The sequence below is a fragment of the Peromyscus leucopus genome, chromosome 2 (genome assembly GCF_004664715.2).
Source record: "Peromyscus leucopus breed LL Stock chromosome 2, UCI_PerLeu_2.1, whole genome shotgun sequence".
Taxonomy (NCBI): domain Eukaryota; kingdom Metazoa; phylum Chordata; class Mammalia; order Rodentia; family Cricetidae; genus Peromyscus; species Peromyscus leucopus.
Genome location: NC_051064.1, coordinates 61,672,261 through 61,700,108, shown reverse-complemented (window position 1 = coordinate 61,700,108; position 27,848 = coordinate 61,672,261). Strand labels below are relative to the sequence as shown.

The 27,848-nt window shown below is 42.7% G+C and overlaps 1 protein-coding gene across 2 annotated transcripts; it reads right to left on the bottom strand.

The window, feature by feature from the left end:
* Positions 1-1,862: 1,862 nt before the first annotated feature.
* LOC114682523 (INTS3 and NABP interacting protein) lies at positions 1,863-20,303 on the bottom strand. 2 transcript variants are annotated; one of them, XM_028856433.2, is made up of 5 exons: positions 19,852-20,303; positions 18,343-18,423; positions 5,268-5,370; positions 3,985-4,075; positions 1,863-2,452 (listed from the first exon to the last, which is right to left on the bottom strand). In XM_028856433.2, exons 2-5 carry the CDS (start codon positions 18,365-18,367, stop codon positions 2,357-2,359), a joined length of 315 nt encoding a protein of 104 aa, XP_028712266.1. In that variant the 5' UTR covers positions 18,368-18,423; positions 19,852-20,303; the 3' UTR covers positions 1,863-2,356. The 2 variants fall into 2 exon arrangements, with proteins under 2 accessions (XP_028712266.1, XP_037058512.1); XM_037202617.1 differs by lacking the exon at positions 18,343-18,423.
* Positions 20,304-27,848: the final 7,545 nt, after the last annotated feature.

The window sequence follows — 27,848 nt, the reverse complement described above, 5'->3', positions numbered from 1 at the left end:
TGACACAACCCAGGATCACCTGGGAGACGGGCCTCTGGGCATGCCTTTCAGAATCCTCTGATAGTGTTAACTGAGGTAGAAGATACACCACTGTTGGGAGCAGCACCACTGCCCGGCTGTGCAGGAGAGAACGGTAGCACCTGCTCTTGGTCCTCCACTGGACTGTAGATGAGGTCGACCAGTTGCTTCAAGCTCCTGCTGCGTTGACTTCTCCACCGATGGACGGTGTCTTGAACTGTGAGCCAACACCAGCCCTTTCTCCCTTAGGGTTTTTTCATCAGGGTACTTTATGTCAGAAACAGGAAAGGAACACAGGCACCTAAATTACAAAGTCACACAGTAGGCCAAGGCTTCAATAGTGGAAACTATACACACACTGATCTCCCTAGTATCAGTAGACAGATTTAGAACCGTGTCAGTATGTCAGGAATCACACAGAACAGACACAGCTCCTAGGAGCCCAAGGAGACAGACGCTGGGCGGTCTTTTGGCAGGAGAGGAACAGACACGGCAGATATGAGGACGCCCTGCAGTGGGGACACTTTTATAACTAGAAGAGTCCCACCTCACTCAGATGTACAAGTCAGTTCCCGTTCTTAAGAGGCACAGCGTCTTCTAGGACTGCTCGCTACTGCTCCCTTTGAGCAAGGGTGCTGTGCTTGGTGAAAACACCTACAGGGAACGATCAGGAGCCTAACCGTGGCTGAAGGCTGACCCGACTGAAAACGTGAGGTTTGAACTCCCCACAGCGGAGGATGGGATGCAGGACAGTCTGTTACACGGGTCGCAGAGGGACTGGGACGTTGGCTCAGGGAACAACACTGCACGGCTTCTACAAATCCCTAGGTTCAGTCCTCAGGATCCTCACAAAGATCACTGTGACCATGACATTTGTGTGCAAGACGTGTTCCAGAACTGTCTAACCCATGCTTCCACACTTGATTTATTTATTTATTTATTTATTTTGTTTTTTTGAGACAGGGTTTCTCTGTGTGGCTTTGGAGTCTGTCCTGGATCTCGCTCTGTAGCCCAGGCTGGCCTCGAACTCACAGAGATCCGCCTGTCTCTGCCTCCCGAGCACTGGGATTACAGGCGTGCACCCCCACTGCCCGGCTCACATTTTATTTTACTCACACTCTAGTTCTGTAGGAGAAAGGGCAGACAGTGGTAACTACATATCTAAGTAAGCACCTTAGTTTCTTGTTAAAGTTGGGCCCTATTGAGTAACTTGCTTAACTTAAGTCTTTTTTATTTAAAAGACTTTAAAAGGCCTAATTTGCCTAATTTTAAATTTTCAATTAGATAAAAATATAAGACCACTCAGACACACCACTTCTGTAGCAAAATGAAGTGAGAAGACAAATATATTTAAAGCCACCATATTACTTAGCTGTTTTTCATAACAGTATTTAGTCACATCATTTATAATAGCATTTATTTGAAAATGATTTAAGATTGGTTGGTAATTTAGTCTTATTTGTAATTTTCTTTTAAAATTCAGAGTAGGAGAACTAGTTATCAACTCAGAATATTTCTGGATTGCTTCTGAGCACAGAAACCACTAATGTTTGTAATGTAAGCCTGTTGTTTGCGTTGTTTTTGGTGTGTGTGGGTGGTTGGAGACAGGATTTCTCTGTGTAGTTTTGGTGCCCGTCCTGGATCTCACTCTGTAGACCAGGCTGACCTTGAACTCACAGAGATCCGCCTGACTTTGCCTCCTGAGTGCTGGGATTAAAGGCGTGCGCCACCACCGCCTGGCTTATTTGCATTTTTAAAAAGCATCCTCATTTCTCTAAAGTTAGGGCTATACATGGTTCTTTCGGTGCGTGCGTGCGTGTGTGTGTGTGTGCGTGTGTGTGCGCGTGTGCGTGTGTGTGTTTTGAGGCACAGTCTTATATCCTCAGACTGGTCTCAAAATCACTACTACCTAGGCAAGGACGGCTTTTGAAGTTCTCATCCTCCAGCCTGTGTTTCTCTATGCCCCTGAGATTACGGGCATGCACATCAGAGCTTGTCTGTGTAGTGCTGGGGTCAACCCCAGGGCTTCATGTAGGAGACATTCAGTCCGACTTGAAGAACGTGATGCAGATTTTATGAAACTAAGCGATTCTGAGTCTGAGAGTGAAGAGTTAAATGGTAATACAAAAAACGTAGTCATGGCCAGCACAACCAACTCTGCCAGCAATAGAGCTTCCAAAGTCCGCAGCATCCAGCTCCCTTCTTCTCACTCACTCACTATTCCTTTCTTAAAGAAACAAAAACTAAGTTCTCCAAAGTTCCGAAAGTCAGTTTGTACAGAGCTGAGTGTGAGCTCTGCCACTGGATAGTACGAGGTCCCTTTATCCAGACACCGTCTTCATTCTGGGTCAAGGCGAGGTAAAACAGGGAGAATGAGATTCCCGAACGCTGAGTCTTGAGTTATGAAGTATCCGGATGAATGTGCGTGAGCATGCTGAGAAAGAGTCAAACAACACAAAAGCTAGTAAGAGACACGTTTGTTTCCACTAAGGCATCAGAAGTCCGTACCCTTTCTGATGCCTAAGATCTAGTGTATTTATGCAGCAGGTCTAACCCTGCTAACTTTGTTTACACAGACGGACAATAACACCGTCGTTCAGATTAACACGCTGCATCAGGCACTCATCCAGCAGCCTCTGTATCTATCTCTGTGGGACTGACTCTCTTCCATCAGCAGACACGACTGCTTTGTTCTTTGGAATGAAGAAAAGCAGCAGCAAAGGTCACGAGCCCAAAGCCTGGGGAAGGGCAGCATCTGAAGGGATGGTGAACCGTGACCACTGATGACTAAAATCCAACAGAGAGGACTTTGGAATGCAACTCATTTAAAACTGTCAGTAACTTCTCTCTTAAGAAAGAGGAAGAGGAAGAGAGAGAGAGAGAGAGAGGAGAGGGAGGGGGGGGGGGGGGGGGGGGGGGGGGGGGGGGGGGGGGGGGGGGAGGGAGAGGGAGAGGGAGGAGAGAAGGAAGAGAAGGAAGGAAGGAAGAGAAGGAAGAGAAGGAAGGAAAGGAAGGAAGGAAGGAAGGAAGAAAGAGGACTGCTTTTGGCCATTTAACGTGAGATGATCTTTATAATGTCATTCTAATTCTGGGATTCTTCTTTTTTTTTTTTTTTTTTTTTTTTTTTTTTTTTTTTTTTTTTTTTGTGTACTTTGCTTTTGGACTCATTGTAATCCAGCTGGCTGAACTCAGAGATCGCTCTTGTCCAATGCTGGATTAAAGCTCCACAATCTGGGATTCTTCTTAAAAGCAAAGGCAATTACACTATACCTTTCAAATTTTTTTAAGTTTTATGAGATAGGGTTTTTCTATGTAACCCAGGCTGGCCTGGAACTCAAGATCCTCCCATTTCACCCTTGAAGTGATAATATTACAGGGGTTTTATATATGAATAACCTCCCTGCCTCCCACCCCCAAAAAGGATGTTTCACCTAAGGTCTCTGGGAATTGTAAATTATCCAAGAGGAATGTAATACTAAAACTATAACTTTTTAGAATAATGTTTCCAAGCTGGAATATCACATTTATAAGCCTAACAGTAAGAATCTTTAAATATTGTCCATGCAAGCAGTGTAGACTATTAAAAAGATATCCAAATGGTAAACCAGGAAGACAATCAGACAAAGTAACGGTGTGACAAATTTGAAGATACATATGCTCCTATTAAACTAGCCAGTTCAATTTTCTGTATCATTCTGTCTAAATATTTTTGTGAACAAGCAATCCCTTGGCAAAGCACAGCAGAGAATTAATCATGACTGCATTAACACATAAAAAATACTTTGATTACTACTGTACTGGTCTTTCAATCCCTCTGGGCATGAAGCAAACATCGGCAAACCACCCCGATTATGTTTGGAATATGTTTATAGACATTGCTCCATTGAGATACAAAGTAAGCACTGTGTTGCCTTCTAGTACCTGGAACTCTCCACTGAGAGCAGGCTGTAGATTCATTTTACTCACCTGCAGGGCTGCCTTCTGCTGGGCTGCAATGTGCTGCTGCTCAGCATGATCCCGAAAGTCCTTATTAAGAGAGGGTCTGGAGAGGGAGATGCTAAAATGGAAATCTTGGTTACTTGGTTACTGAACACAGAGATATCCTGATCTTAAAAAAACAAAAACAAAACAAAACAAAACTATACAAGGGTATTTATTAGATTGGCCTATTTTTATTATAGTAAATTACATTTTAAAATTGAGGGGTATAGCAGACACATAAGAATTGTACATATTTACGGTTATAGTGTTTTGATATCTGTATACATTAAAAATTAAGTCAAGCCAGATAACCTATCCATCAGGTCATATGCCAATACTATGATACTATACAAGATCTCTCAGTAATTTTCAGGTGTACATCATTATTTACTAACCACCATGCTGTATTAGAAATCTGAAGAGATCGTGTGGTGTTTCTGTTTTCTATGTGTAGCACTAGAAATCATACCAAAGCCTCAAGCACACTAAACCAGAGTTAATCCTGAAGCTTTCTGGATTTACGTTGAATCACATAGTGTTCATTAAGTATTCCTTTAAAAACTGTTTTTAATTTGTTGGTTTTGTGTCAGACATATGGAGATCAGTTTTCTATACCATGTAAGTCCTAGGAATAGAACTCAGGTTGCTGCTGCTGCTTCTTTTTCATGGGGGGTGGGGATGGGGAAGGAGGGGTTTGAGACAAGGTTTCACTTTGTAGCTCTCTCTGGCTATCCTGGATCTCACTATGTAGACCAGGCTGGCTTTAAACTCCCAGAGAATCACCTGCCTCTGCCTCCCAAGTGCTGGGATTAAAGGTGTACATACTGGACATTAACATTTTTAAAAACTGTTAACAAATAGCATGATGTTTATCAACAGTAAAACCATACTTCATTGTCTGTATCATAATTAAACTTATGATGACCATATTCTACACAGGTTGAACAACTGTGAATTAAAAAAAAAAAAAAAGCCAAGCTGACAGTGGCTTACTCACGAGATTCTAAAGCAGCTACCAGACAGCTGGCTCTGTGCCAAGCACGAGGGATATACAGAGACGCAAAACAAATCACAGACAACAGCAGCTATGATGAAATGTGATGATGCACATGACGTAATAGGAAGGGGCAGACACTGGGGTTTTGGTAAGGAGAAGCTTAAAGTGTAGACCTAATTCTAACAGTAATGAGACCTCCAAAGAGTGCTAGTCAGTGCTTTTCTCTTTAAAAGTATGATTAATAATAGCACCTCCAAAGAACAGTCAATACCTAGCTCCAGGGTGACTTGCTGAAGATTGGTTCTGCATAAGTAATTTTCTTTTCTCTTTGTCCAGTTCAGCCAAAATCGCAACTCTGTTTTTATTTTGAAAACCTAAAGAAAAAGAAGGGAGGGGGAATAAGAAGCATTTTAGACCAAGGCCATGTAGAAGCCAGAAAGCAAAATTTCTATTCTCTAGCATGGTCATGAACTCACTAGTAAGTTCTTTCTCCCTACTGGCAAAGAGCAGAATACATTACCAGATGTGGTGGCAAACATATAATCCCAGCACTTGAGAGGTGGAGTTCAAGGCCTGCCTGGCCTACATGAGCCCTTACCTCTTTAAAACAAAACAAAAAATCCAGTGGGGGGGGAGTTTAGCTCAGTTGGTAGAGTGTTTGCTGACTGTGCAAAACCCTTGGATTCGACTGACCTCCAATACAGCATAAATTAGATGTGGTGGTGCATACCTACACCGGGGAGGTAGAGGCAGAGAGAGCAAGAGTTCAAGGTCATCTCTGGCTATGCAACACATTCAAGGGCAGCCTGGGCTGTATGACTTAAAACAAACTTAAAACACCCTGACTTAAAACAAACAAACAAAAAACAGGCTCAGCAATGGTAGCATACACCTTTAATTCCAACACTCTCAGGAAACAGAGGCAGGTGGATTTTTGTTGAGTTCTAGGTCAACTAGGGCTACCTAGTTCGACCCTAAAAAAAGTGTGTTGCATGTGTGTGCTGTGATGGCTCAATAGTTAAGAGTACTGGTTGCTCTTCCAGAGGACCTGGGTTCAATTCCTAGCACCCACAGGCAGCTCACAACTGTAACTCCAGTTCCAGGGGATCTGATACCATCTTTGGAACTCTGTAGGCACCAGGCACAAACATGGCACCCAGACATACATGTAAACAAAACACCCATACAAATAATATTTAAAAAAAAAAAAATCAAAAACAAAAAAACCCAATGAGCATAATAGATGGATACAAAATAAAAGCAAGGACTTTTAAGATGTATTTATTAATTTTTGCAGTAGCAGGACCCATCCCTTGTACATCCCATGCAAGCACTCTTCCACTAACCACAATTCAAGCACCAAGACTCTGGTCTAAATAATTCTACTCACCAAGGTATGAGTTACAGCATTTGTTTTGGACTAAATTTGGGGGCCCAAAATATTGCACAGTCAAATCTACAGGTGTGCAGATTCTTACATGAAGAAACAAGCATTATGCGGGCTGGAGAGATGGCTTAGCAGTTAAGAGCACTGACTACTCTTCCAGAGATCCTGAGTTCAATTCCCAGCAACCACAAGTGGCTCACAACCATCTACAGTGGGATCTGATGCCCTCTTCTGGCATAAAGGCGTATATGCAGATAGAGCATTCATATACATAAAATAAATAAATAAATCACAAAACCCCCCACCAAAACAAATACTGTGCATACTCAGATCAAATTCATTAAAAAAATGAAACATTTTTGAAGGAAAAACCAAAGAATTCCAAATGACCAGACCAGAAAGCAAGTCTAAGAAATAGCACAACTCATAGGATATATAGACACCTCCTTTTATCAAATACTTATTTAATATTTGACTTAATTCTAAGCCTTAAACTTAGATAAGATTTCAGCACATTGCAGCAGGCAGTGTGCGGCTAAGCTTTAAAAATCCAAATTAAAGTCAGATGGTGGTGGCAAACACCTTTAAACCTAGGACTTGGGAGACAGGAGTAGGTGACTCTCTGAGTTCGAGGCCAGGCTGGTCTACAAAGTGAGTTCCAGGACAGCCAGGGCTACACAGTTAAAACCCTGTCTCAAAAAACAATCAACAAACAAACAAATCCAAATTAAAATGCCAACATGTGAACACTGAAGGACTCCACATTCTCAGATCTCTAGCCTCTGCAAATCTATCTAATTCAGATTCCCACACAGCAGCAACAAGCCAGAACCAAAAAGAGTATTCTCCCTCTAGCTGGCCACTCTCAAGCTCTTTATAATCCTGAGCAGACTTGTTTGTATGACCATAGGAGTCTGCATTTCTGATCCCTAGCTAGTGAGGGGAGACAGACCGAGAGACGGGGTCGGGGAGTGTAAAAGGACTGGGAAACACAGAAGGATATTGAATAGGAGGAGCAGGAGACAATTACAACTCTGGAGACTAGAAGGGTAACTTTGGGATGTGGGCACTTTCAGTAAGGGTAGACCTAAGCACGCCTAAATACCCATCTGTGGGACTGTGGGAATTGTACAATGACTTACAGAGAAGACCTGGTAGGTGGAAATGTCCCCGAGAGGGAGACTGGTTGAGATGGCACAGCATGTATAAGGTATTCATAGATATGGGCCTAACCAGAATAGCTGAAACTTGCAGTTCTCAATTTAACCAGGCACCAGTAGCCTGTCTATAGGAAGGAGTTTGGGAAATGCCATATCTATTTTAGTAATTTATCCTCTCCCATTTTCCATCTCTGAACCTGTTATACCACAAATTCTAGTAACAGCAGACTCCTTTTTTAATAACTACCAGTGACAGTACATTCTGGCATTTCTAAAAAGATGGTTTTATGAACTTTCCAGGCAACTTTTCATACTAGATCTAGAGCCCATTTCCTGCTGACATGCTCCTGGAGGAAAACGGGCCATCAACATCAACTGTCAGGTTACTGAAATGCCCCTTCTTCTTTCCCAGGTAGTGACAGTGGGTCAGACAGGCCAAGCATGAAATGTCCAGGGAAGGTGAACTTATCCGAAGTACAGCGGAAACAGAACAGGCTAGTTTTGTATGTAGCAGGAACCTGCCCTGATCTCCGAGAGCAAGGCAAGCTAATGATGTCACTGGTTATGTGGTCTAATGTATAAAGCCTCTCTCCCACAGTAAAGACGCACCACGAAGCTGGACATGATGACCCACTCTTGGGGGGTACTCGCCCTTGGGAGGTAAAAGCAGCCATTCAAGACTACCTTCAGCTGTACAGCAAGGTTTTAAGACTAGCCTGGGCTACATCAGACCCTGTTACAAAAAAAATAAAGGGCACTGCAGATCTGGGATATCTTACTGTAAGAAGGCAAGAAGTCCATTAAAAAAAAAAAAAAAAGTCCAAGGTTGCCCTTGGACAAAGAAGCCAGTTGAGGCTAACCAGACTGTCAATTTGAATATTAGAAAGAGAAGAGCTAACCAGGTGTGAAGCTCATACCAGTAATCTTAGCCCCAGAGCTCTCAAACAGGAAGACTGCTAGGAATTCCAGCCAATCTGGGCTACTGGTAATGAATGAATTCTAAGCTAGCATAAGCTAAAAACAAACAGAGACAGGGAGAGGGAGAGAGACAGGGAGAGGTGGTAGCCCGAGTTACAGCTGGAGTGATGGGTCAGTGACTGCAGGGCAACCACTGGGCTTCTGAAATTCCCAGGTACTTTATCGTGGAGGGCTACACTATATGACAACCAACATTTTAAAATGAGCTCACAGACAGCATGGACATGCTTCTTAGAAAACTTGTGAAAGATTTTCCGCTTTGCCTTGGAAAGCATTACTAAGCAACTTAATTTATAATTGGATATAATTGCTTCATAATCATACATAATATTCCAGAATGCTTACAAATTAAAAACCTCTCAACTTTACACATGACGTTCAAATTCAACGAAAACTTAAAGACTACTACAGTTGAAACCTGAAGCGCAGGGGCGCAGTGATAGATACATTGTAGCCCCAGGACTGGAAAGGCAGAGCTCAGAGAAAAGGCTGTGTAGGTCCGCATCTTCTGAGCTGGCCTTGCCATTTTGAAATGCATCCTTCCTTTTTAAAGTTTTAGATCTAAACTGGGTGTGGTGGCAACACCTTTAATTCCAGAACTCGGGGAGGCAGGTAGAACTGAGTTCTGAGGCAAGCCTGGTTTACATGTACATAGTGAGTCTCAGGCCAGCTAAGTCTACATGGTGAGATTGTCACAAAAACAAAAACATGACCTAACGGAGTATGAGTTTTGAGCAAAGTATTTACACTATGAAAGTATAAAAAATCCAGCAAATACTATTTAAGTACTAATAATTTCTTATCTTACTTCAAACTTGAAACTTGAGGCAAACTAGTTAGTCTGTCTGGTTATATGAGGTAAGGTACAATTTTTCTCATTTTCTCTCACCAGTAGAATTCTTACAAACTCAAAGGTTAAACTATTTAAACAAAGGGGTATACTCACTAGTGAGATTTTCTTTAATACCTATGGTCTCATGCTATAACTTATGTGCCTGTGTTCACTTTTAGCACAAGGATTATTTACTGTATTATCTCACATACAGTAGGAACTATAGTATCCTCATGTCTGTCAAATACAATTTTCTTAGAATGAAACAGTACACTAAAATACTTTCACTTTTCAAATGATAAGTCTTAGTTTGAATGTAATTGTCCCCCAAAGGTCATAGGGAGTGGCACTATTAGGAGGTGTAACTTTGTTGGAGTAGGTATGGCCTTGTTGGAGGAAGTGGGGGTGGGTTTTGAGGTTTCATACATGCTCAAGCCATGCTCAGTATCCCAGTTCGCTTCCTGTTGCCTGCAAGATATAGAACTCTCAGCTCCTTCTCCAGCACCATGTCTGCCTGCATGTTGTCATGCTTCTCACCTTGATGATAATGGAAAATGGACAAACCTCTGACACTGTTAGCAATCCAATTAAATGTTTTACAAGAGCTGCTGTGGTCATGGTGTCTCTTCAAAGTAAAGAAACCCTAACTAAGATAGAAGTTGGTACCAAAAGTGGGGTATTGCTGTGATAGATCTGACTATGCTTTTGTTTGAAGGGATATACACCTTGGGATTGTGGATTAGAGAAGCAACTGAATGCTTTAAGTGCTGCTTAATGGGCCATCCTAGCAAGAACATGGAAGACAGTGGTGCTGAGTGTGATTTGAACTGTGGGGAGTCGGGGAGGAAGGGCTGGCTCAAGAGGTTTCAGAGGAGAATATCAATATGTGGCCTAGAGATCTTTCTTGTGATATTTTGGTAAAGAATGTGGTTGCTTTTTGCCCTTGTCTGAAAAGTATGCGGAGGCTCAAGTGAAGAGATGTGAATTAATTCTGTTGGCAGAGGAAATCTCAAAACAGCCTCATATAGCTATGTCGTGTGATTACACATCCCTTCAAACAAAAGCATGGTCAGACTCATCACCTCAAGATCCTACTTCTGGTACCAACTTCTGTCTTAGTTAGGGTTTCTTTATTGTGAAGATACACCAAGACCACAGCAGCTCTTGTAAAGTAAAACATTTAATTGGATTGCTTACAGTTTCAGAGGCTTATCCATTTTCCATTATCATCATGGGGAGAAGCATGGCAGCATGCCATGATATGCCAGAAGCAGGAAGATATGGTGCTAGAGAAGGAGCTGAGAGTTCTACATCTTGCTTATACAGATTTATAATGAAAGGGAGCAAGCTGAACAAGGAAAAATACAAAATATATAATTTGAGGAGAAAAGGAGCACCAGGAAGTAGAATGGAACAAAGTCCTGTGTTCAAAGAGATAAACAGATTAAGAAATGGAATAAAGGGAGTGGTGACCTCAAGGAAAGATCCCACCCAGCTAAATTCCAACTTGTGAAAAGGAATTAAAAGCTTAGAGTTGGGTGTGGTGATGCAGGCCTTCAATCCCAGCACTTGGAAGGCAGAGGCTGGTGAACTGCTGAGTTTGAGGCTAGCCTGGTCTACAGAGGAAGTTCCAGAACAGCCAAGCTTAGGCAGTGAAGGAAAGTGAAGATGTAATTGAAAGATCTCTGAGTTCAAGGCCAGCCTGGTCTACAGAGCAGTTTCAGGACAGCCAAGCTTATGCAATAAAGGAAACCATGGAAAACAGAAAGCTGGTGAAGATGTAGCTGAATAAGGGGACCATGTTCTAGCCCTAGCAAGCAGCAAAACTTGGCAGCTTTGGCTATGTGGTTCTGGCTTTGGAGTCAAGGAGGAACTAAGGAAGGCTGTGAGTCTGGAGTCTGGATTCCAGGGTCCAGAATAAATGGAAGCCTAGAGAGGCTATTCTGTGAAGCTGTGAAGGTGAAGCCTGGATTGCCTTGGAGACCCCAAGATGTTGGAGAGGCCAGAGCCATGGAATCCGTAGAGAGCTGCTAACAGGGAGTGGAATGAGCCCAAGAAAGAGAAGTATGTTACAGTCAATAAAGCTGAAAGAAGTTGGAGATCTGAAGAGCATTTTGATATCAGACATGGAGATGCAGAGTTGGAATTTGCCCAGCTGGTTTTTGGTCTTGCTTTCATCTAGTATTTCCTTACTATGCTCCCCTTTCTATATTTTGGAATGGTAATGTATATCCTGTGCCATTATATGTTAGAAGTATGTGGTCTGTTTTTTATTTGATTTTATAGGTGATTATAGTTAAGAGATTACATGAATCTCAAAAGAGATTTTGAACTTTGAAACACTGTTGAGACTGTGATTGACTCTGGAGACTTTTTAAAGTTGGACTAAATACATTTTGCATTATATTTTAAGTTTATGGGGGCCAGGGAGTGGAATGTAGTAGTTTGAATGTAATTGGCCTCCATAAGCTCATGGGGGGTAGCACTATTAAGAGGTGTGGCTTTGTTAAAGTAGGTGTGGCCTTGTTGGAAGAAGTGTCACTGTGGGGGTGGGCTTTGAGGTCCCATACATGCTCAAGCCATGCCCAGTGTCCCAGTTCACTTCCTGTTGCCTGCAAGATGTAGAACTCTCAGCTCCTTATCTAGCACCAAGTCTGCCTGCGTGCTACCATGCTTCTCATCATAATAATGAACTACACCTCTGAAAATGTAAGATACCCAATTAAATGTTTTACTTTACAAGAACTGCCATGGTCATGGTGTCTCTACACAGCAATAGGAAACACTCATTCACAATTACATATTCTCATTTTAACACTCAGAAACATTTTACTCCCATATTTTCCTTTGTCACTAAAAAAAATCTCAAGTAACCAATTCTCAAAGCACATCTAGAACCCAAGAGGTGATAGTCACTTCCTTTTACCAGTTCTACCATATTTACAGACTAATTGGAATTCTTTTTATTTCTAAAATAAAAGAACGAAAACTATTCTGTATAATTAATAGCAAACTTATAGGTAACTTATTTCTCTCTTAAAAAACAAACAAACAAACAAAACTTCCCTTAAACTTTTTCCCCTCTCAATCTTCTTAATACTGAGCTTCTTTAATACAATTACTTATGTTGTAGTAATCCCCAACCATAAAATTATTTTCACTACTACTTCATAACTGTAATTTTGCTACAGTTATGATTTACAATGTAAATATCTAATATGGAACCCTTGTGAAAGGGTCATTAGGTTCCCAAAGGAGTTGCGACCCATGGGTTAAGAATGGCTGCCTTAAAGAAACTTTATTTGTGTGTGTGTGTGTGTGTGTGTGTGTGTGTGTGTGTATACATGCATGCCAGTGCACATGGAGGCCAGAAGAGGGCACTGGATCCTCTTGAAATTACAGGCAGTTCCCACACCCAATGTGAGTACTGGGAACTGAGTTCTGGCCCTTTAAGGAGCATTATGGTGATTTTATTTGTGCTGAAATGTGATTTTATTTGTATATTAATAAAGTTGCCTGGAGATCAGGGCTAAAAGCAGGCCATTTAGCAGAAGCCTGGCAGTGGTGGCATAATCCGATCACATGGCAGGCAGAATCTCTGTGTGTTCAAGGACACAGCCAAGCGATGACCCGAACCTTTAATCTCAGTATGAACCATAGAGACCTGGAGGTCTGTATAGACAGGCAGTGACGAGGAAGTCATGTGGTTGGGTTTAAAACCAATGAGAAGGCAGAACAGAAAGGCAATAAAAAGGACATAGGAAGAAGGTCTATCTCTCAGGGGAAGGACAGCATCGAGTGGTAAGATAAGGTGGTCTTAGCTCTCGGCTACTGCTCGATCTCTGGGCTTTTAACTCTTTATTTGGCTCTGTGTTTCTTATCTAATAAGACTGTTTAGAATGACATCTACAGAGCATAAATGCTCTTAACTGCTGAATCATCTCTGCAGCCCTAATAATATATTTTTCAATTATAGCTATTATACTGATTTTAAAACAAGACTTTTAAAAGTTACCTTAATGTTAAACCTTTCAAGTTGCTATCCTACAAGCTGCATGCTCTCCACAACTATACAGCAAATCTAAGTACCATACTTATGACATGTACACTTGGTATTAAAGGAAAGTCTCTGGGAATATCAGTTTAATATTTTTTATTTATTGGCTTAACATTTTTTTTGTGCAGCCATTACATACATTCACGACAGTCTAAGGATACAATAATCCCTCTTTACAACTGTGTGTGTGTGTGTGTGTGTGTGTGTTCTTTTGGTTCTGTTCCTCTAGAAAACTCTAATACAAGCAAGCAGTGTGGGAACTAAATGAATAAGGAACTGAGACATGGAATCTAATCGGGTTCTCATACCAGTAGACTACCTATCATTTACTATCAAGAAAATTGCCTGACCATGCCTTAGAACCAATAGGGATAACAGTAACAACATCAAAGAGTAGTTATAGGAAATACAAACATAAGAAAACACCTAGCAAACTGCCTCCCATATAGTAGTTACTATGACTCATTATCATCCAGAATTATTTTCTCCATTCTTGCTAACATCAACAGACTCCTGTTAATCCCTTCAGTAAGCAGTGATACATTATTCAGGGTAGTTATTAGCATCAACTTTCTAAGTTACATTCCCATTAGAGATCTCCCAGGCCAGTCTGATGGGCCTGAGGGACCCAAACTCTCTCCGAACTACACAGATGTCCTTGCTACTTTACAATATTATTTTTCTTTGACCCAATTTCATCCCCAATTTTAACCTGGGACCTACGGTTCAAACCCTAATATGTATTTTCTTTAGCAGTTCAAAAATGAAATAAAAAAGGGATCTAGGCTTTAAAATCCTACTCCAAAGTGTGTCTCTGTATCCCCCCTTTCTCTGTTTTGGTTTTTCAAGACAGGGTTTCTCTGTGTAGCTTTGCGCCTTTCCTAGATCTCGCTCTGTAGACCAGGCTGGCCTCAAACTCACAGAGATCTGCCTGCCTCTGCCTCCGGAATGCTGGGATTGAAGGCGTGCACCACCACCGCCCGACTGCATCTACACTCTTTAAAAGGTATAAATATGAGAATTTTCACAAATCCTTCAAACACATAGTGATGCTTGAGAGACAAGCACACCTTAAAATATAAGCCTGAGCTGGGCGGTGGTGGTTGTTTCTGTAGTTGAATTACAATGGTGATTTTTCATGTCATTAGTCATAGTTACAGTCTATGTGGAAATTAATGGCAGGCGGATCTCTGTGAGGTCAAAGCTATGCAGAGAAATCTTGTCTCGAAAAAAACCAAAACAAACAAACAACAACAACAACAAAAACCAAGCAGGGGTCAAACAGGACCCTTCCCAGATGCTATGCCAGTCTATTCCTACACAGGACTCTACGATCAGGAGAGAGCACCCAGAGTGACTCCAAGTCAGCAGTGCCCACTGATCTCCAGGTTACCACTCTAGGAAACTATGAAATCAGAGTTTCCATTCCTTCCATGTGTATTACACAGGCTCTCTCTGAAATCAAGTTGGACTGATCTGGCTGCCACATTTATCCATAAGGAAGAACTAAGACACCATTCAAGGTACAGAAATAGGGAGGCAGGCTCGATGCTACAATAGGGAAAGGTGCTTGTCACACAGGCCTGGCAATCCGGGCTCACTACTGGGGCCCACATAAAGGTGGAAGGAGAGAACAGATTCTGTGAAGTTGTCTTCTGACCTCCACATGTACACCAGGTCACACACTCCTACACATACGTACGCACGCGAGCATGTATACAACCTAAAAACAAAAGATACAGAATGGTACCTTAGCCAAATTCTAGTTTGTGGTCTGCATCTACATTCAAATTTCTCCAAAAACATGTAAAATTCTCAAGATGTTACAACTAATCAACTCATAAATCAAATGATTATTGAGAACCAAACAAATGTTCCACATTACACTGGATAAAGAAAAGTAGGACTTCAGTGATTGCCAAAAGCTTAACAAATTTAGAAATTCTGGTTACTACTATGCTATGGAAAACTGCTCGGTAGATCTGCAAGAGCGTTAGGTGTGTGTCCTGCTGCCCCTCCCCCAGCTTTTTTGGCTATCTTAAAACACCAGGAAGGGCCAGCTGATGTAAGGCGCTCGCTGACAAGCCTGACTACGTAAGGTGGAAGGAGAAGCAGTCCCTTCCCCACACACGCACAACAGGGTAGTATGTGTGTAGGCGTTGTGTCTGCACCCATAGCTGTGGACCACACGTGTGCCTAGTGTCTAAGGAAGCCCGCCACACAAGGACACCAGGTTCCCTGAAACTGGAATTATAGATGATTATGAGCTGCCACACTGGTGCTGGGAATTGAACCCAGGTCTTTTTGGCCCATTGTTTCAGAAGTTTTTGTGCATGGATGCCTGAATCCATTGCTTTGAGCTTGAGGTGAGACATAATTTCATGATGGCAGCTAGAGAGCAGATAGAACAGGGCCAAGACATTCCAACCACCCTCCATAACCCACTTCCCGAATGACATCCCATCCTTGCCCTTTCACAGTTCTACCACCTCCTAGCAGGCTTTTTAAACCCTGAATCCATCAAGAGATTAAGCCATTGATTAGGCTGAATCCTTTATGATTTAACTGCCTCTTACATCCCCTCACAAATCCACCCAGTGTGCTTAACTCATCTCCTGGGCTTTCAACCCAAGCCAGCCAATGGACAAGAATACACTGAATGTTTGACCCCTGCATAAGAGACACTAATGAATTACAATGCATATATTGAGTCTTTTTCTTATTTTTATAAATCATGTTTCTTTCAGTTACCATTTTAGAATAAGCGAGACAATCAGCCTCCATCCAATTTCTATACACATAAATAGTGCAAAAGTAATTTATTATAGATAGTATAATACAATAAAAGACTAAAATTTTTACTAAGGTACTGCAGAGATGGATCAGCAATTAAGAGCACTGGTTGCTCTCTTAGAAGACATGGGTTTGATTTCCAGCACCCACATGGTGGTTCACAACCTGTAACTTCAGTCTCAGGGGAGCTGACATCCTCTTCTTGCCTCCAAGGACACTGCATGCATGTGATACACAGACATACATGCAGGCAGAACACTCAAACACATAAAATAGAGTTCCAGGCCAGCCAGGTCTACATAGTGAGGCCTGTCTCAAAATAAATAAATAAGCATCATTAAATTATAATGTTTTTTAAATTCTTTACTGAGAATCTCCAAGTCTATAGAACATGATACAGACTCCCTCTGCTGGTGTCCAATAGCAGCAGCTCTGTAACTCAAAGAATTCCTATAGGAGTAATCAAAGTCAAATGGCTGATTCAACTAATTACTCGTTAGATTTGGGATGCTTCATAGATCTGGCTACAGGCCAACCAAAAACCATACCAACCATAGTTGTTTCTACAACAATTGCAGAGAAAAGTTACCAGCAAATTTTGTTATCAGAACAGGATAATTTAAAATGTTTTCATTGTGACTACATTGTGTGGTTTTTATGTTTTTTTCCTTTCCTAAACGGGCTGCTTTTAGCTCTTATTTTGGCTGTTTTGGCAGGGGTGGGGAGTACCAAGGATCTCATACAAACTACTTTAATCTGAACCTTTCTAACTTAACTTTGAAAAGAAGTTAAAGATAAATATGTTTACCTGTGATGATGGGTCAAACACACCTAAAAGTCAAACAGTTCAGACCTGATATGGAAAGAGGCCCATTTCAAGTTTTATGCATAAAAATACCTAAAAATAATCCCAGTACTCAGGAGTCATAGACAGGTGATCCCTGTGAGTTCAAGGCTAGCTTGGTCTACAGAGCTACAGAGCAGTTCCAGGACAGCTAGGGCTATTATACACAGAAACTCTGTCTAAAAAAAAAAAAAAAAACCCTCAAAAAATACTTATAAACTTTCTAAAGATTAAATTTTTATGAGCCAAGTGTGGTGGCACATGCTTTTAATCCCAGCACGAGGGAAGCAAGCAGACCTCTATGTTGGAGGCCAGCCTGCTCTATATAGTAAGTTCTAGACTCCAAGACTACATAGCAAGACCTTGCCTCAAAAATAAACAAACCAACAAACAAATAAATAACTTTTATTTTTAAGCTGAATCTGGCACATTCAACTGGAAGACTGAAGCAGGAGGATCACAGTTCAATATATAGCCCTCAAAAAGCTAAAAACTTGAATAAATTTTGACTTCAACAGAACATTTACAAATAAAAATTCCTGAATAGCAACATGTGCCTAACTTGCTTTGATTGAAGACAGGAGAGATGACTGAAGGTTTTACAGCAACGAAGACGCAGGCACAGTCATTATCTGAGGACGGTTTTAGAAAGAAAAGAGCAAGAAAACAGGTGCCCGAGATAAAGTGTGTGATGCAGGCTGGGGAAATGATTCAGTGGTTAAGCGCTTGTTCCCAAAACCATGAGGACCAGGGTTCAGATCCCTATAACCCACATAAATGTTGAGTGGGTATAACGGCCCACCTGTAACTCCAGCCTTGGAAGGTGGAGACAGGATCCCTAGAGCACGCTGGCTAGCGAGAGAAAGCACATCAGCAAGCTCTGGATTTGACTGAGAGACCCTGCCTCAGTGAATTAGGTGAAGAGTGATGAAGGATGATTCTCATGTCAACCTCCAGTCTCCACATGCATGCACGCCCACCCCCACATACATGCACCCATACATGCAAACATGCATATATACTGATGCACACCATACAAAAATAAATGGAAAAAAGAAAAAAAAATGTTTATGATGTGAATCACTAATCTTAACAGGTTAAAATACACAATTAGTAGTATTAAAAATGTGTAACTAATATGGCATTAAACTGGTTTTAAATTGGGGGTTTCCACTTTGCTATTCATTCTTTAATTCTGGATGCAGTAACTGTTCTATACTAATTTTCTCTACTTCAAATACATTAATTGAATGAGGGAAAGTTTCTAGTAATAACAGAATCCCAGCATGCATTACCTTGTCCTGAAGGATTTGCTGCCATCTTCCTATTCTGTTTCAATTCTATTCAGTGGCCACTGATCAGCACTTTACAATCATCTGTAAAAAAATTTATGTGCACACATAAAATGCACTGGCCTTAAAGTACAGTCTCAAACTTGTGAAGAACAGCTGGGCTGAGCTCGGTTTCTTAGTCTCCAGAAAGATACCCATAAAAAGCACAGACTTAAATCAGAAATTTAACTCTGCAAACTCCTCATGCACCTTATTAAATAAGCGTTTTTAGTCTTGAAGCTGTTAATACCAACATTTAGCATTACTTCAATTTACATCATTAAGATGTATTTACCAAATATATCAACCTTCTGAAAGTATCCATATGATCAGTGCTAGGAAGAAAAATAAAATTCTATAAAAATCACTCTCCATTCATTTAAAAACATATCCCAGCATTTGCCACGCTGGTAAAAGAAAAAAGGAACCTGACAAGTACCTACTCTGCATCATACACTGTGTAAGAAAGATGTTTCCAAAAATGTTTTTAGTGAGCATCTTTATATACGTGGAGGTCAACTGTCACAAAACTAGTAAGCAAACTTGGACTCCTGGTTTGGTGTGGTGTGGTGTGGTGTGGTGTGGTGTGGTGTGGTGTGTGTGGCGTATGCCCAGGAGCGAGCATGTGTGAATGTGTGAACAGGCCAGAAGAAGGAATTGGATGCCTTGCTCTATCACTCTCCACCTTGTTCCCTTGAAAGAGGGTCTCTCAGTGAGCCTGGAGCTAGGCTGGCAGCCAGCACTCCTCACCGATCCTCCAGTCTATGCCTTCCCTCAGCTCTGGGGTCCAGGCGCTACAACCACACTAGCTTCGGAGATGGATGCTGGGGATTCCAACACAGATCCTAATGCTTGGGCAGCAAGTGATCTTACCAGCTGGGCCACCTTCCCAGCCCCAAGCCTGCTGATTTCTAAGTTTAGAAATTAAGTTTTGTATTAGGTAGTACCGAAATCACAAGATGAGCTCGGCCCTTGTGTGTCATTCAAGTAATCACATTGGGGTGGGGGAGGGGCCGGGGGAACCCATTTAACAAGTGCGCTCTTTAAAAACGTGACGGCACAATAGCGGTAATCCCAGCATTCGGGAGGACGAGGCAGAAGAACCGAGAGTCCCAGGCCAACCCGGGCTAGGCGGCCAGACCCTGTCTCAAAAACAAGGCGCGAACAGGGTTGCGGAAGTCGAGAGTTAATTGTTGAGCAAAAGACAAGGGCTCGAAGCAGATGCCGGGTGTGAATGAATCGCGTCTCCCACGGCTGGAGCACAGTGTGAGCGAAGCCGGGCTAACAGTGAAGGAAATCGGGGCCACCTTGAGAAAGGGACAGGGAGTCCCAGGGTTCCCTTGCCCGCGGGCGAGGTGGGCGAAACCAAACGGGAAGTGAGAAACCTTCGCCCGCTAGTCCGCACGAGGCCGCTGTCCCGTGGCCGGCGCTCGGGACACACTTCTCCCGGCGTCACCAGTCCGTTGGACTTACCCGGATGCGAGGAGCCCCGAGAAACCTCGCTGTCGGGTCGTGGTTGTGCAGGAGGGGCGCGCCCACGCAGAACCCAGCAAGAGCACAACGATGCTCCGCACTACAACCTTCCCGCCGGCACCAACTTCCGCCTCCTGACTGACAGCGCCCGAGGGAGCGGAAGTCCCGCCTCTAGGCCTGGACGTAACGGACGCTACTCCAGGCGATTCGAGGTCTGCGGCTTCTCTGGCAGGAAGGGGTTTCCCTTCTGAGGATTGACAGTCGAGGAGGCTCACGGGAGATGCAGGCCGTACTGCGGGGGGCGGAGCCCAACGCTGAGAGGCGGGGAGGGAGCCGGGTCCCGAGCACCTAAATTGGCTTTTTAGTCCTCCGGGTTTGTGGGAGGCTAGCTGTTGGCCTGTCAAGATGTAAACCTGGTGCTAATCCACTTCAGCAGAGCGTCAGAAGAGAGTCGAGCTCACTTTCAGGTTTGAACAACCATCCCAGAAATATTTTTGTTGTTTACGGTCTCAATAATTATATATAAGAAAAGCACTAAGCTGGTACAGTTTTCCACTACTGTGCAAAATCTGCATTTTAAAAGTGAGTGTGGACGGGGTGTTGTGGCGCACGCCTTTAATCACAGCACTCTAGAAAGGCAGAGACAGAGGTGGCCAGCCTGGTCTACACTGCTAGCTCCAGGACAGTCAGGACTACACTGTGAGACTCTGCCTTAAAAGCAAACAAACAAAAAAAGTGAGTGTCACACCAGGATGCTCCTGGGGAATCACCTGATGCTGCCTTGCATCACACTAAATCTAGATGGTTATAATAAGTAAACGTTCGCCGGGTGTGGTGGCGCACGCCTTTAATCCCAGCACTCTGGAGGCAGAGGCAGGCGGATCTTTGTTGTGAGATTGAGGCCAGCCTGGTCTACAGAGCAAGTTCCAGGACAGCCAGGGCTGTTACACAGAGAAACCCTGTCTCAAACAAACAAACAAATAAACAAAAGTAAGCGTTCTTTACCGTGTGTCACTTTTTCTGTGGTCATTAATCACTTTCCACAACTTGAACTTGTGCTCTTCATAATTAATGTTTGCGATGCTGGGGATGTAGAGTACTTGCCCTGAATTTGGTACCTAGCACCAAATACAACTGGGCATGGTAGAGCATACATCCTTAACCCAGCACTGGGGAATTTAGTGAGAGGAGGATCTTCTGTAAAAGGTTGTTCTTTGCTACATAGCAAGTTTGAGGCCAGACTTGACTATATAAAACTTTTCTTTTCTTTCTTTCTTTCTTTCTTTCTTTCTTTCTTTCTTTCTTTCTTTCTTTCTTTCTTTCTCTCTCTCTCTCTCTCTCTCTCTCTCTCTCTCTCTCTCTCTTTCTTTTTCTTTCTTTCTCTTTCTTTCCTTTCCTTCCTTCCTTACTTTCTTTCTTTTTTTTATTGGTTTTTTGAGACAGGGTTTCTCTGTGTAGTTCTGGTGCCTGTCCTGGATCTTGCTCTGTAGACCAGGCTGGTCTTGAACTCACAGAGATCCTCCTGGCTCTGCCTCCCAAGTGCTGAGATTAAAGGCATGCGCCATCACTGCCTGGCTAAAACCTTTTTCTAAATATTATTATTTAGAAATAATATGTTATTTCTAAAATAATAATTGATGTTTGCTAATGTTTATGATGCACAGTTTTGTTGTACAGAGTCCATGACTGAAACAGTAAATTCAATACCAAGGATTTATTTAGTTCTCAGCAAGAAATTGTTGAGTGTTTTCACATGCTAGGTGCTGGCTATCCTCAGCTGATGTCTGTGCTTGATTTGTGTATGGGGCTCAGCAATGTTACTATATTCTGTCCATCAAAGAACTGAGCTAAACCCCAAAACTCTGCCGAATGCTAAGGCTCAGATTCTTAACTTTGGCATACTGTCTTTGTTCTAGAGGAAGGAATTCCTCTAGGACCAGCTTTTAGTGACTATTTTCCCCCTTGAGACAGGATTTTGGTATGTACAGGCTGGTCTTAAACTGACCATGTATCTCAGGCTGCAGACTGGAATTCTCCTGTCTCAACTTTTTGAGCGCTAGCACTTACAGACCTGTCCCACCACACCCAGCTCTGTTGACTGCTGTCTTTAATCCCAGCACTCGGGAGGCAGAGACAGGCAGATCTCTATGAAGTTGAGGCCAACCTGGTCTACAGAGTGAGATCCAGGACAGGCACCAAAACTACACAGAGAAACCCTGTCTCAAAAAACAACAACAACAAAAAACCTATCTATCTATCTATCTATCTATCTATCTATCTATCTATCTACCTATCTATCATCTGTCTATCTATCTATCTATCTATCATCTATCTAAAGCATGTTGGTAGGGAGAACATTTTAGTCTTCTTCTATAATTTGCTGAGAAAATAGTCTTATTCAAGTTTAAAATCCTTAACAAATTCAGTTAAAAGGCCTCTGTGAGACTGGGTATGAACTGAAAAGATAAATGAGACCTACGTTCTTAAGAGAATTTTTCTTTTTTTTCTCTTTCTTTTTTTCTTTCTTCTTCTTCTTTTTTTTTTGTTTGTTTGTTTTTCAAGACAGGGTTTCTCTGTGTAGCTTTGCGCCTTTCCTGGAGCTCACTTGGTAGCCCAGGCTGGCCTTGAACTCACAGAGATCCACCTGGCTCTGCCTCCCAAGTGCTGGGATTAAAGGCGTGCGCCACCACCGCCCGGCTAAGAGAATTTTTCTTTTTTGTCTTGTTGCCTGGCTAGTCAATACAGTAGTTAGGGCACAGAGAGCTCTTTAGCTCCCAAATAGAAAAAATAAAAATAAAAAAAGATTTAAGTAGATGAAAATGCTTACTACCCTGATCATGACAGGTGAATGTATACAGCTTATTATTACACCACACTGCCTACATTTGTACAATTAAAATAATGAACATTCTGGAAGACCCTTGTTTAAGGAATGGGAGAAAGTTCCTCCAGAACATTTGTAATTTCCTGACAAGTTCAGTGTCTCAGGGTTGTGGGGAACATGATCAGCAGAAAGATAAATCTAACTCATGACCAATTGTCCTGCCTTTTATTTTATGACTAAGAATCCTTGAAAACATCTGTCTTCTCCCTGAGAGCTTTGGGAACTTCTGTAGGTCAGCCAGGGCTGCATAGGGAGACCTAGCTGAGAAAATTTTGTACAACCAAAAGGAGAAGTCTGCAAGGTTGCTCTCAGGCTCTCCATATATATATTCATAGTATACTGTGCAAATGTTAGTATATGACATTGTAGCTTCCACTGTGGGTCACTTGCTCTGAGGGAAGCCAGTCAGCCACCATGCCAGGAGGTCACTAAAGCGGCCAGCCCTTGTGGAAAGGCCCATATGACAGGAACTGAGGCAATCTTTGTACCCACAACCAGCAGCAAGCTGCCATTTCTTAGGTAAGTTATGCTCTTTAGCCTCAGGTAGGCCTCCACCCTGAGCCTGAGCCACAGGACCACCTAGGAAACTATTTGCAAGTTTTCTCTCTCTTTTTTTTTTTCTTATCACGTTGTCCAGGCTATTCTCAAACTTGTGGGCTCAAGTTATCCTACAGCCTCAGCCTTCAGAGTAACTGGACCATTTGACTACAACTTTTTATTTATTTATATTTTATGCATATGAGTGTTTGTCTGCATGTATGTATACTATGTAAGTGCCCGGTGCCTGTGGAGGCCAGAGAAGAGTGTTGGATTCCATGGAGCTGGACATGCAGGTGGTTGTGGGTACTGGGAACGGAACCTGGGCCCTCTGGAAGAGCAGCAAGTGCTCTTAACCACTCAACCACCACTATGGCTCCCAGTATCTTGATTGTTTCTCTCTACTAAAAATTTTATAGTCCACAGAAACTATATAAAATAACAAATATCTGCCAGTTTAAGCTATTAAATTTTGTGATAACTTATTATACACTAATGTGGGAGGGGTGTGGTAATATGAATGTAATTGACCCCCATGATCTCATAGGGTGTGGCACCATTAGGATGTATGGTGTGGCTTTGTTGGAGTGGGCATGGCCTTATTGGAGGAAGCATGCCATTGTGAGGGTGGACTTTGAGGTTTCCTTTGCTCAGGATAACACTCAGAGTCTCAGTTTTCTTCCTATTGCCTGCAAGATGAAGGACTCTCAACTACTCCTCCAGTATCACGTCTGCCTGCATGCCACCATGCTCCCCGCCATGATGATAATGAACTGAACCTCTGAAACTGTAAGCTGCCACCTCAATTAAATGTTATCCTTTATAAGAGTTGCCATGGTTGTGGTGTCTCTTCACAGCTATAGAAACCCTAAAACAGGTGGGGTGGGGGGCGGGCAGGGTGTGCTCTGCAAATGCTACAGTCAGTAAGGCAATGATCTGTGTGAGGCAAGGACGAAGTCTGGTTCAACATGACTCAGTAAATGGTGTTGGTTGAAACTTCTAGAGTACAATACAATTTTGGAAAAAAGTTTCCTGGTAACAATTATCTCAATCCTGTGCTTAAGCCACGGTGACATTGAAACTCTTCTGCAAAGTACATGTTATCTCTTCCATAAGAATGAGTTCTGTAGCTTAAAGGGCCTAGGGGAGACGTTGGTGTGGTCTTGCTTGTGTAGATAGTGTAGAGGTCAGCAAGTTATAAATTACATGTGACTTCTCCCTTAAGGATGGGCTCTGTTGAGTGAGAAACTGTGCTCAAGATAAAGGTCTAGGGAGGAAGAGTCTGGGGTAAACATCGTTGTCTGGGAGATTCAGGTGTGGTCTGGCCCTACAGATAGCACAGGTCACCCGGCTGTTAACTGCGTCCACACCCAGCCTTCTGGGTGGAAAATAGGTATACATCTTTCATTGAAGAGACAACCTTCCTCGTTTCCCCGGTGCTTGTCTGTGAGCACAAGGACCTCGTGTCTTCTACACAGCGATATATAGTTAATATTCCAAGATCAGCAAGGTGATCCTATTAGCCATGGAAGAGGATTGTCTAGTTAAGGGAATGGCCTGACTGCTTTAGAGTGAGTTGTCTTCATGAAATTGTCTAGGATGACAGCAAGGTTTGCGAAGAGCGAGACGTCCATTCACTTGCCGGTAGATGGCAGTAAAGAGAAGGGATAGGGCAGTACAACTGGCTGTGTGTTTCTGAAGAACTGGCACTTTACTGGACGATAGAAGGTGCATGGTTTGGAACTGACTGTGAAGTATTGGACGTTGAACGCCTAAAGACTGCACCTGTAAACAGGTACTTATATGCAAACTGTGTGCCCTCTTCCTCCATCCCTATGCCTTGATGTGTGATAATATGTGGCTGGAGGCTGGACTAAATAAATCCTTACTGTGTCCTAGAACCTTCACTTACATTTTCTCAAGACCAACCTTTTAGAAGGATATAGTTGTCATCTTACCATTTTAAAGGTGAAGATACATTGCGACTTTGAGAAATAAAGCAACTTGCCTAAGATACTACAATTGTTGTTGTTTTTGTTGTTGTTGTTTATGATAGTGAACTGATCCAGCAGAAGATGCTGCCTGCGTTGATAACCTCCATCAAGAATGCTAGTAGTCCCACAGGTGACAGAGGACTGATATCCAGAATATATAAGGAACTCAAGAAATTAGACATCAAAACGACCAACAGTCCAATCGAGAAATGGGCTTTAGAATTAAACAGAGAATTCTCAACAGAGGAAACCCAAATGGCTGAAAGACATTTAAGGAATTGCTCAACATCCCTAATCATCAGGGAAATGCAAATCAAAACAACTCTGAGATACCACCTTACGCCTGTCAGAATGGCTAAGATCAAAAACACTGAAGACACTTTATGCTGGAGAGGTTGTGGAACTAGAGGAACTCTCCTCCACTGCTGTGGAATGCAAGCTTGTACAACCACTTTGGAAATCAATATGGCGCTTTCTTAGAAAATTGGGAATCAATCTCCCCCAAGATCCAGCTATACCACTTTTGGGCATATACCCAAGAAATGCTCAATCATACCACAAGAGCACTTGCTCAGCTATGTTCATATCAGCATTGTTTGTAATAGCCAAATCCTGGAAACAACCTAGATGCCCTTCAACTGAAGAATGGATAAATAAATTGTGGCACATATACACAATGGAATACTACTCAGCAGAGAAAAACAATGACATCATACGGTTTGCAGACAAATGGATCGATCTAGAAAAAATCATCCTGAGTGAGGTGACCCAGACTCAGAAAGACAAATATGGTATGTACTCACTCATAGGAAGATGCTAGATGTGGAACAAGGATGACTGGACTGCTACTCACATCACCAGTGAGGCTACCTGGAAAACGGGACCCCAAAAAAAGACACGGAGAAATGGATGAGATCTACATGAACAGCCTGGTCATGAGTGGGAACAATGAAGAGCGACGATCGAGGGAAAGGGAGTGGGAGATCCTAGCTGGATCAAGAAAAGAGAGGGAGAACAACGAATAGGAGACCATGGTAAATGAAGACCACATGAGAAGGGGAGGAAGCAGAGAGCTAGGGAGGCCCACGGAGATCCACAAAGATACCGCCAGAAAAGACTGCTGGCAATGGACGAGAGACGGCAGGAACTGACCTACTCCGGTGATGGGATGGCCAGACACCCTGTTAGTTGTGCCATAAACCCCATCCAAGGAAAGTCTGAGGAATCTGGATACAGACATCCACGGCTGGGCCCCTGGTGGAGCACTGGGAGTCTAATTAGTGAGAAAGAAGAGGGTTTATATGAGCGAGAATTGTTGAAGCCAGGGTTGGATAAAGCACAGGGACAAATAACCAAATGAATGGAAGCACAGGATCTATGAACCAAAGGCTGAGGGGCCCCCAACTGGATCAGGCCCCCTGAACGGGTGAGACAGTCATTTGGCTTGATCTGTTTGGGAGGCAGCTGTGTGTTGGTGCCGGGTCCTGGGCTTGCTGCATGAGTTGGCTGTTTGAATCCTGGGACCTATGCAGGGACACTTGGCTTGGTCTGGGAGGGGGGGACTGGTCCTGGCTGGACTGAGTCTACCAGGTCGATCCCGGTCCTCGGGGGAGACCTTGATCTGGAGGAGGTGGGAATGGGGGTGGGGTGGGGGGAGGGGGAGGGGGGCGAGAGTGGGAGAACATGGGAATCTGTGGCTATTATGTTGAACTAAATGATGTTGTAAAATAAATTTACTTAAAATAAAAAAAAAAGATAAAAAAAAAAAAAAAGAATGCTAGTAGTATGAAACGTATGCTACTAGCTGCCATGTGGGCACCATTCCTTAATGTGTGGTCATTTGTAACTAGACTGACACCTGTCTCATCATTGACTGTTGAACTCTGCTGTTTTCTGTGGGTTGTTTGGAGGGCTCACTAAATTACATCAGGCCTCCTGCAGAATGGCTGCATGGTTACCAATGTATTATTTCCTGACACCTACTTCTAATTTGAGTACCTCTAGGGAATCAAGTTTCCAGCATGTTTAGTGTTATTCAAGTGCCTAGAAGAATGCCAGGCAGGTACAGGGTTGATTAATGTTTAATTTAAACCCAGTTCAAGTTGAGATGTGGCGCTGGAGATGTACATTAGTAGGTGTTTGCCTAATGCTTGAGGCCCCGTGTTCAATCCTGCAGAAGAAAGATGTCAAAATTTATTCATTCAATAAATATTTAATGACTCACACGCTGTATGGGGCACTGGAAAAATACAAACAAATGATGTCTTCTTGTCTCCATAAGATACTTTTAACCCCAGCAGAGGCAGGAGGATCTCTGAGTCCCAGGACAGCCTGATCTACATAGTGAGTTCCAGCCCAGCTAGGGCTACACAGTGAGACCCTATCTCAAAAAGGGGTGGAGGGTGGGGGGGCTTTTGGTAACTGCAACTCTAGTCCTTGGGACTCCTGGAGTAGGTTTTTTTGTTTGTTTGTTTGTTCTCTTAAAACTCCAGCTACACACACACACACACACACACACACACACACACACACACTCACTTTCTTTACACTTAATCTCTGAAAAACATCACATTGTTTGAAAT

Coding starts and splice junctions, on each gene's coding strand:
- LOC114682523 (XM_028856433.2), bottom strand. CDS start 18,367: ATGGCAGCAAATCCTTCAGGACAAG. Junction 5,371..18,342: donor AGCAAATCCTTCAGGACAAG/GTAATGCATGCT, acceptor CTTTTTCTTTAG/GTTTTCAAAATAAAAACAGA. Junction 2,453..3,984: donor AGCAGAAGGCAGCCCTGCAG/GTGAGTAAAATG, acceptor ACTCTTTCTCAG/CATGCTCACGCACATTCATC.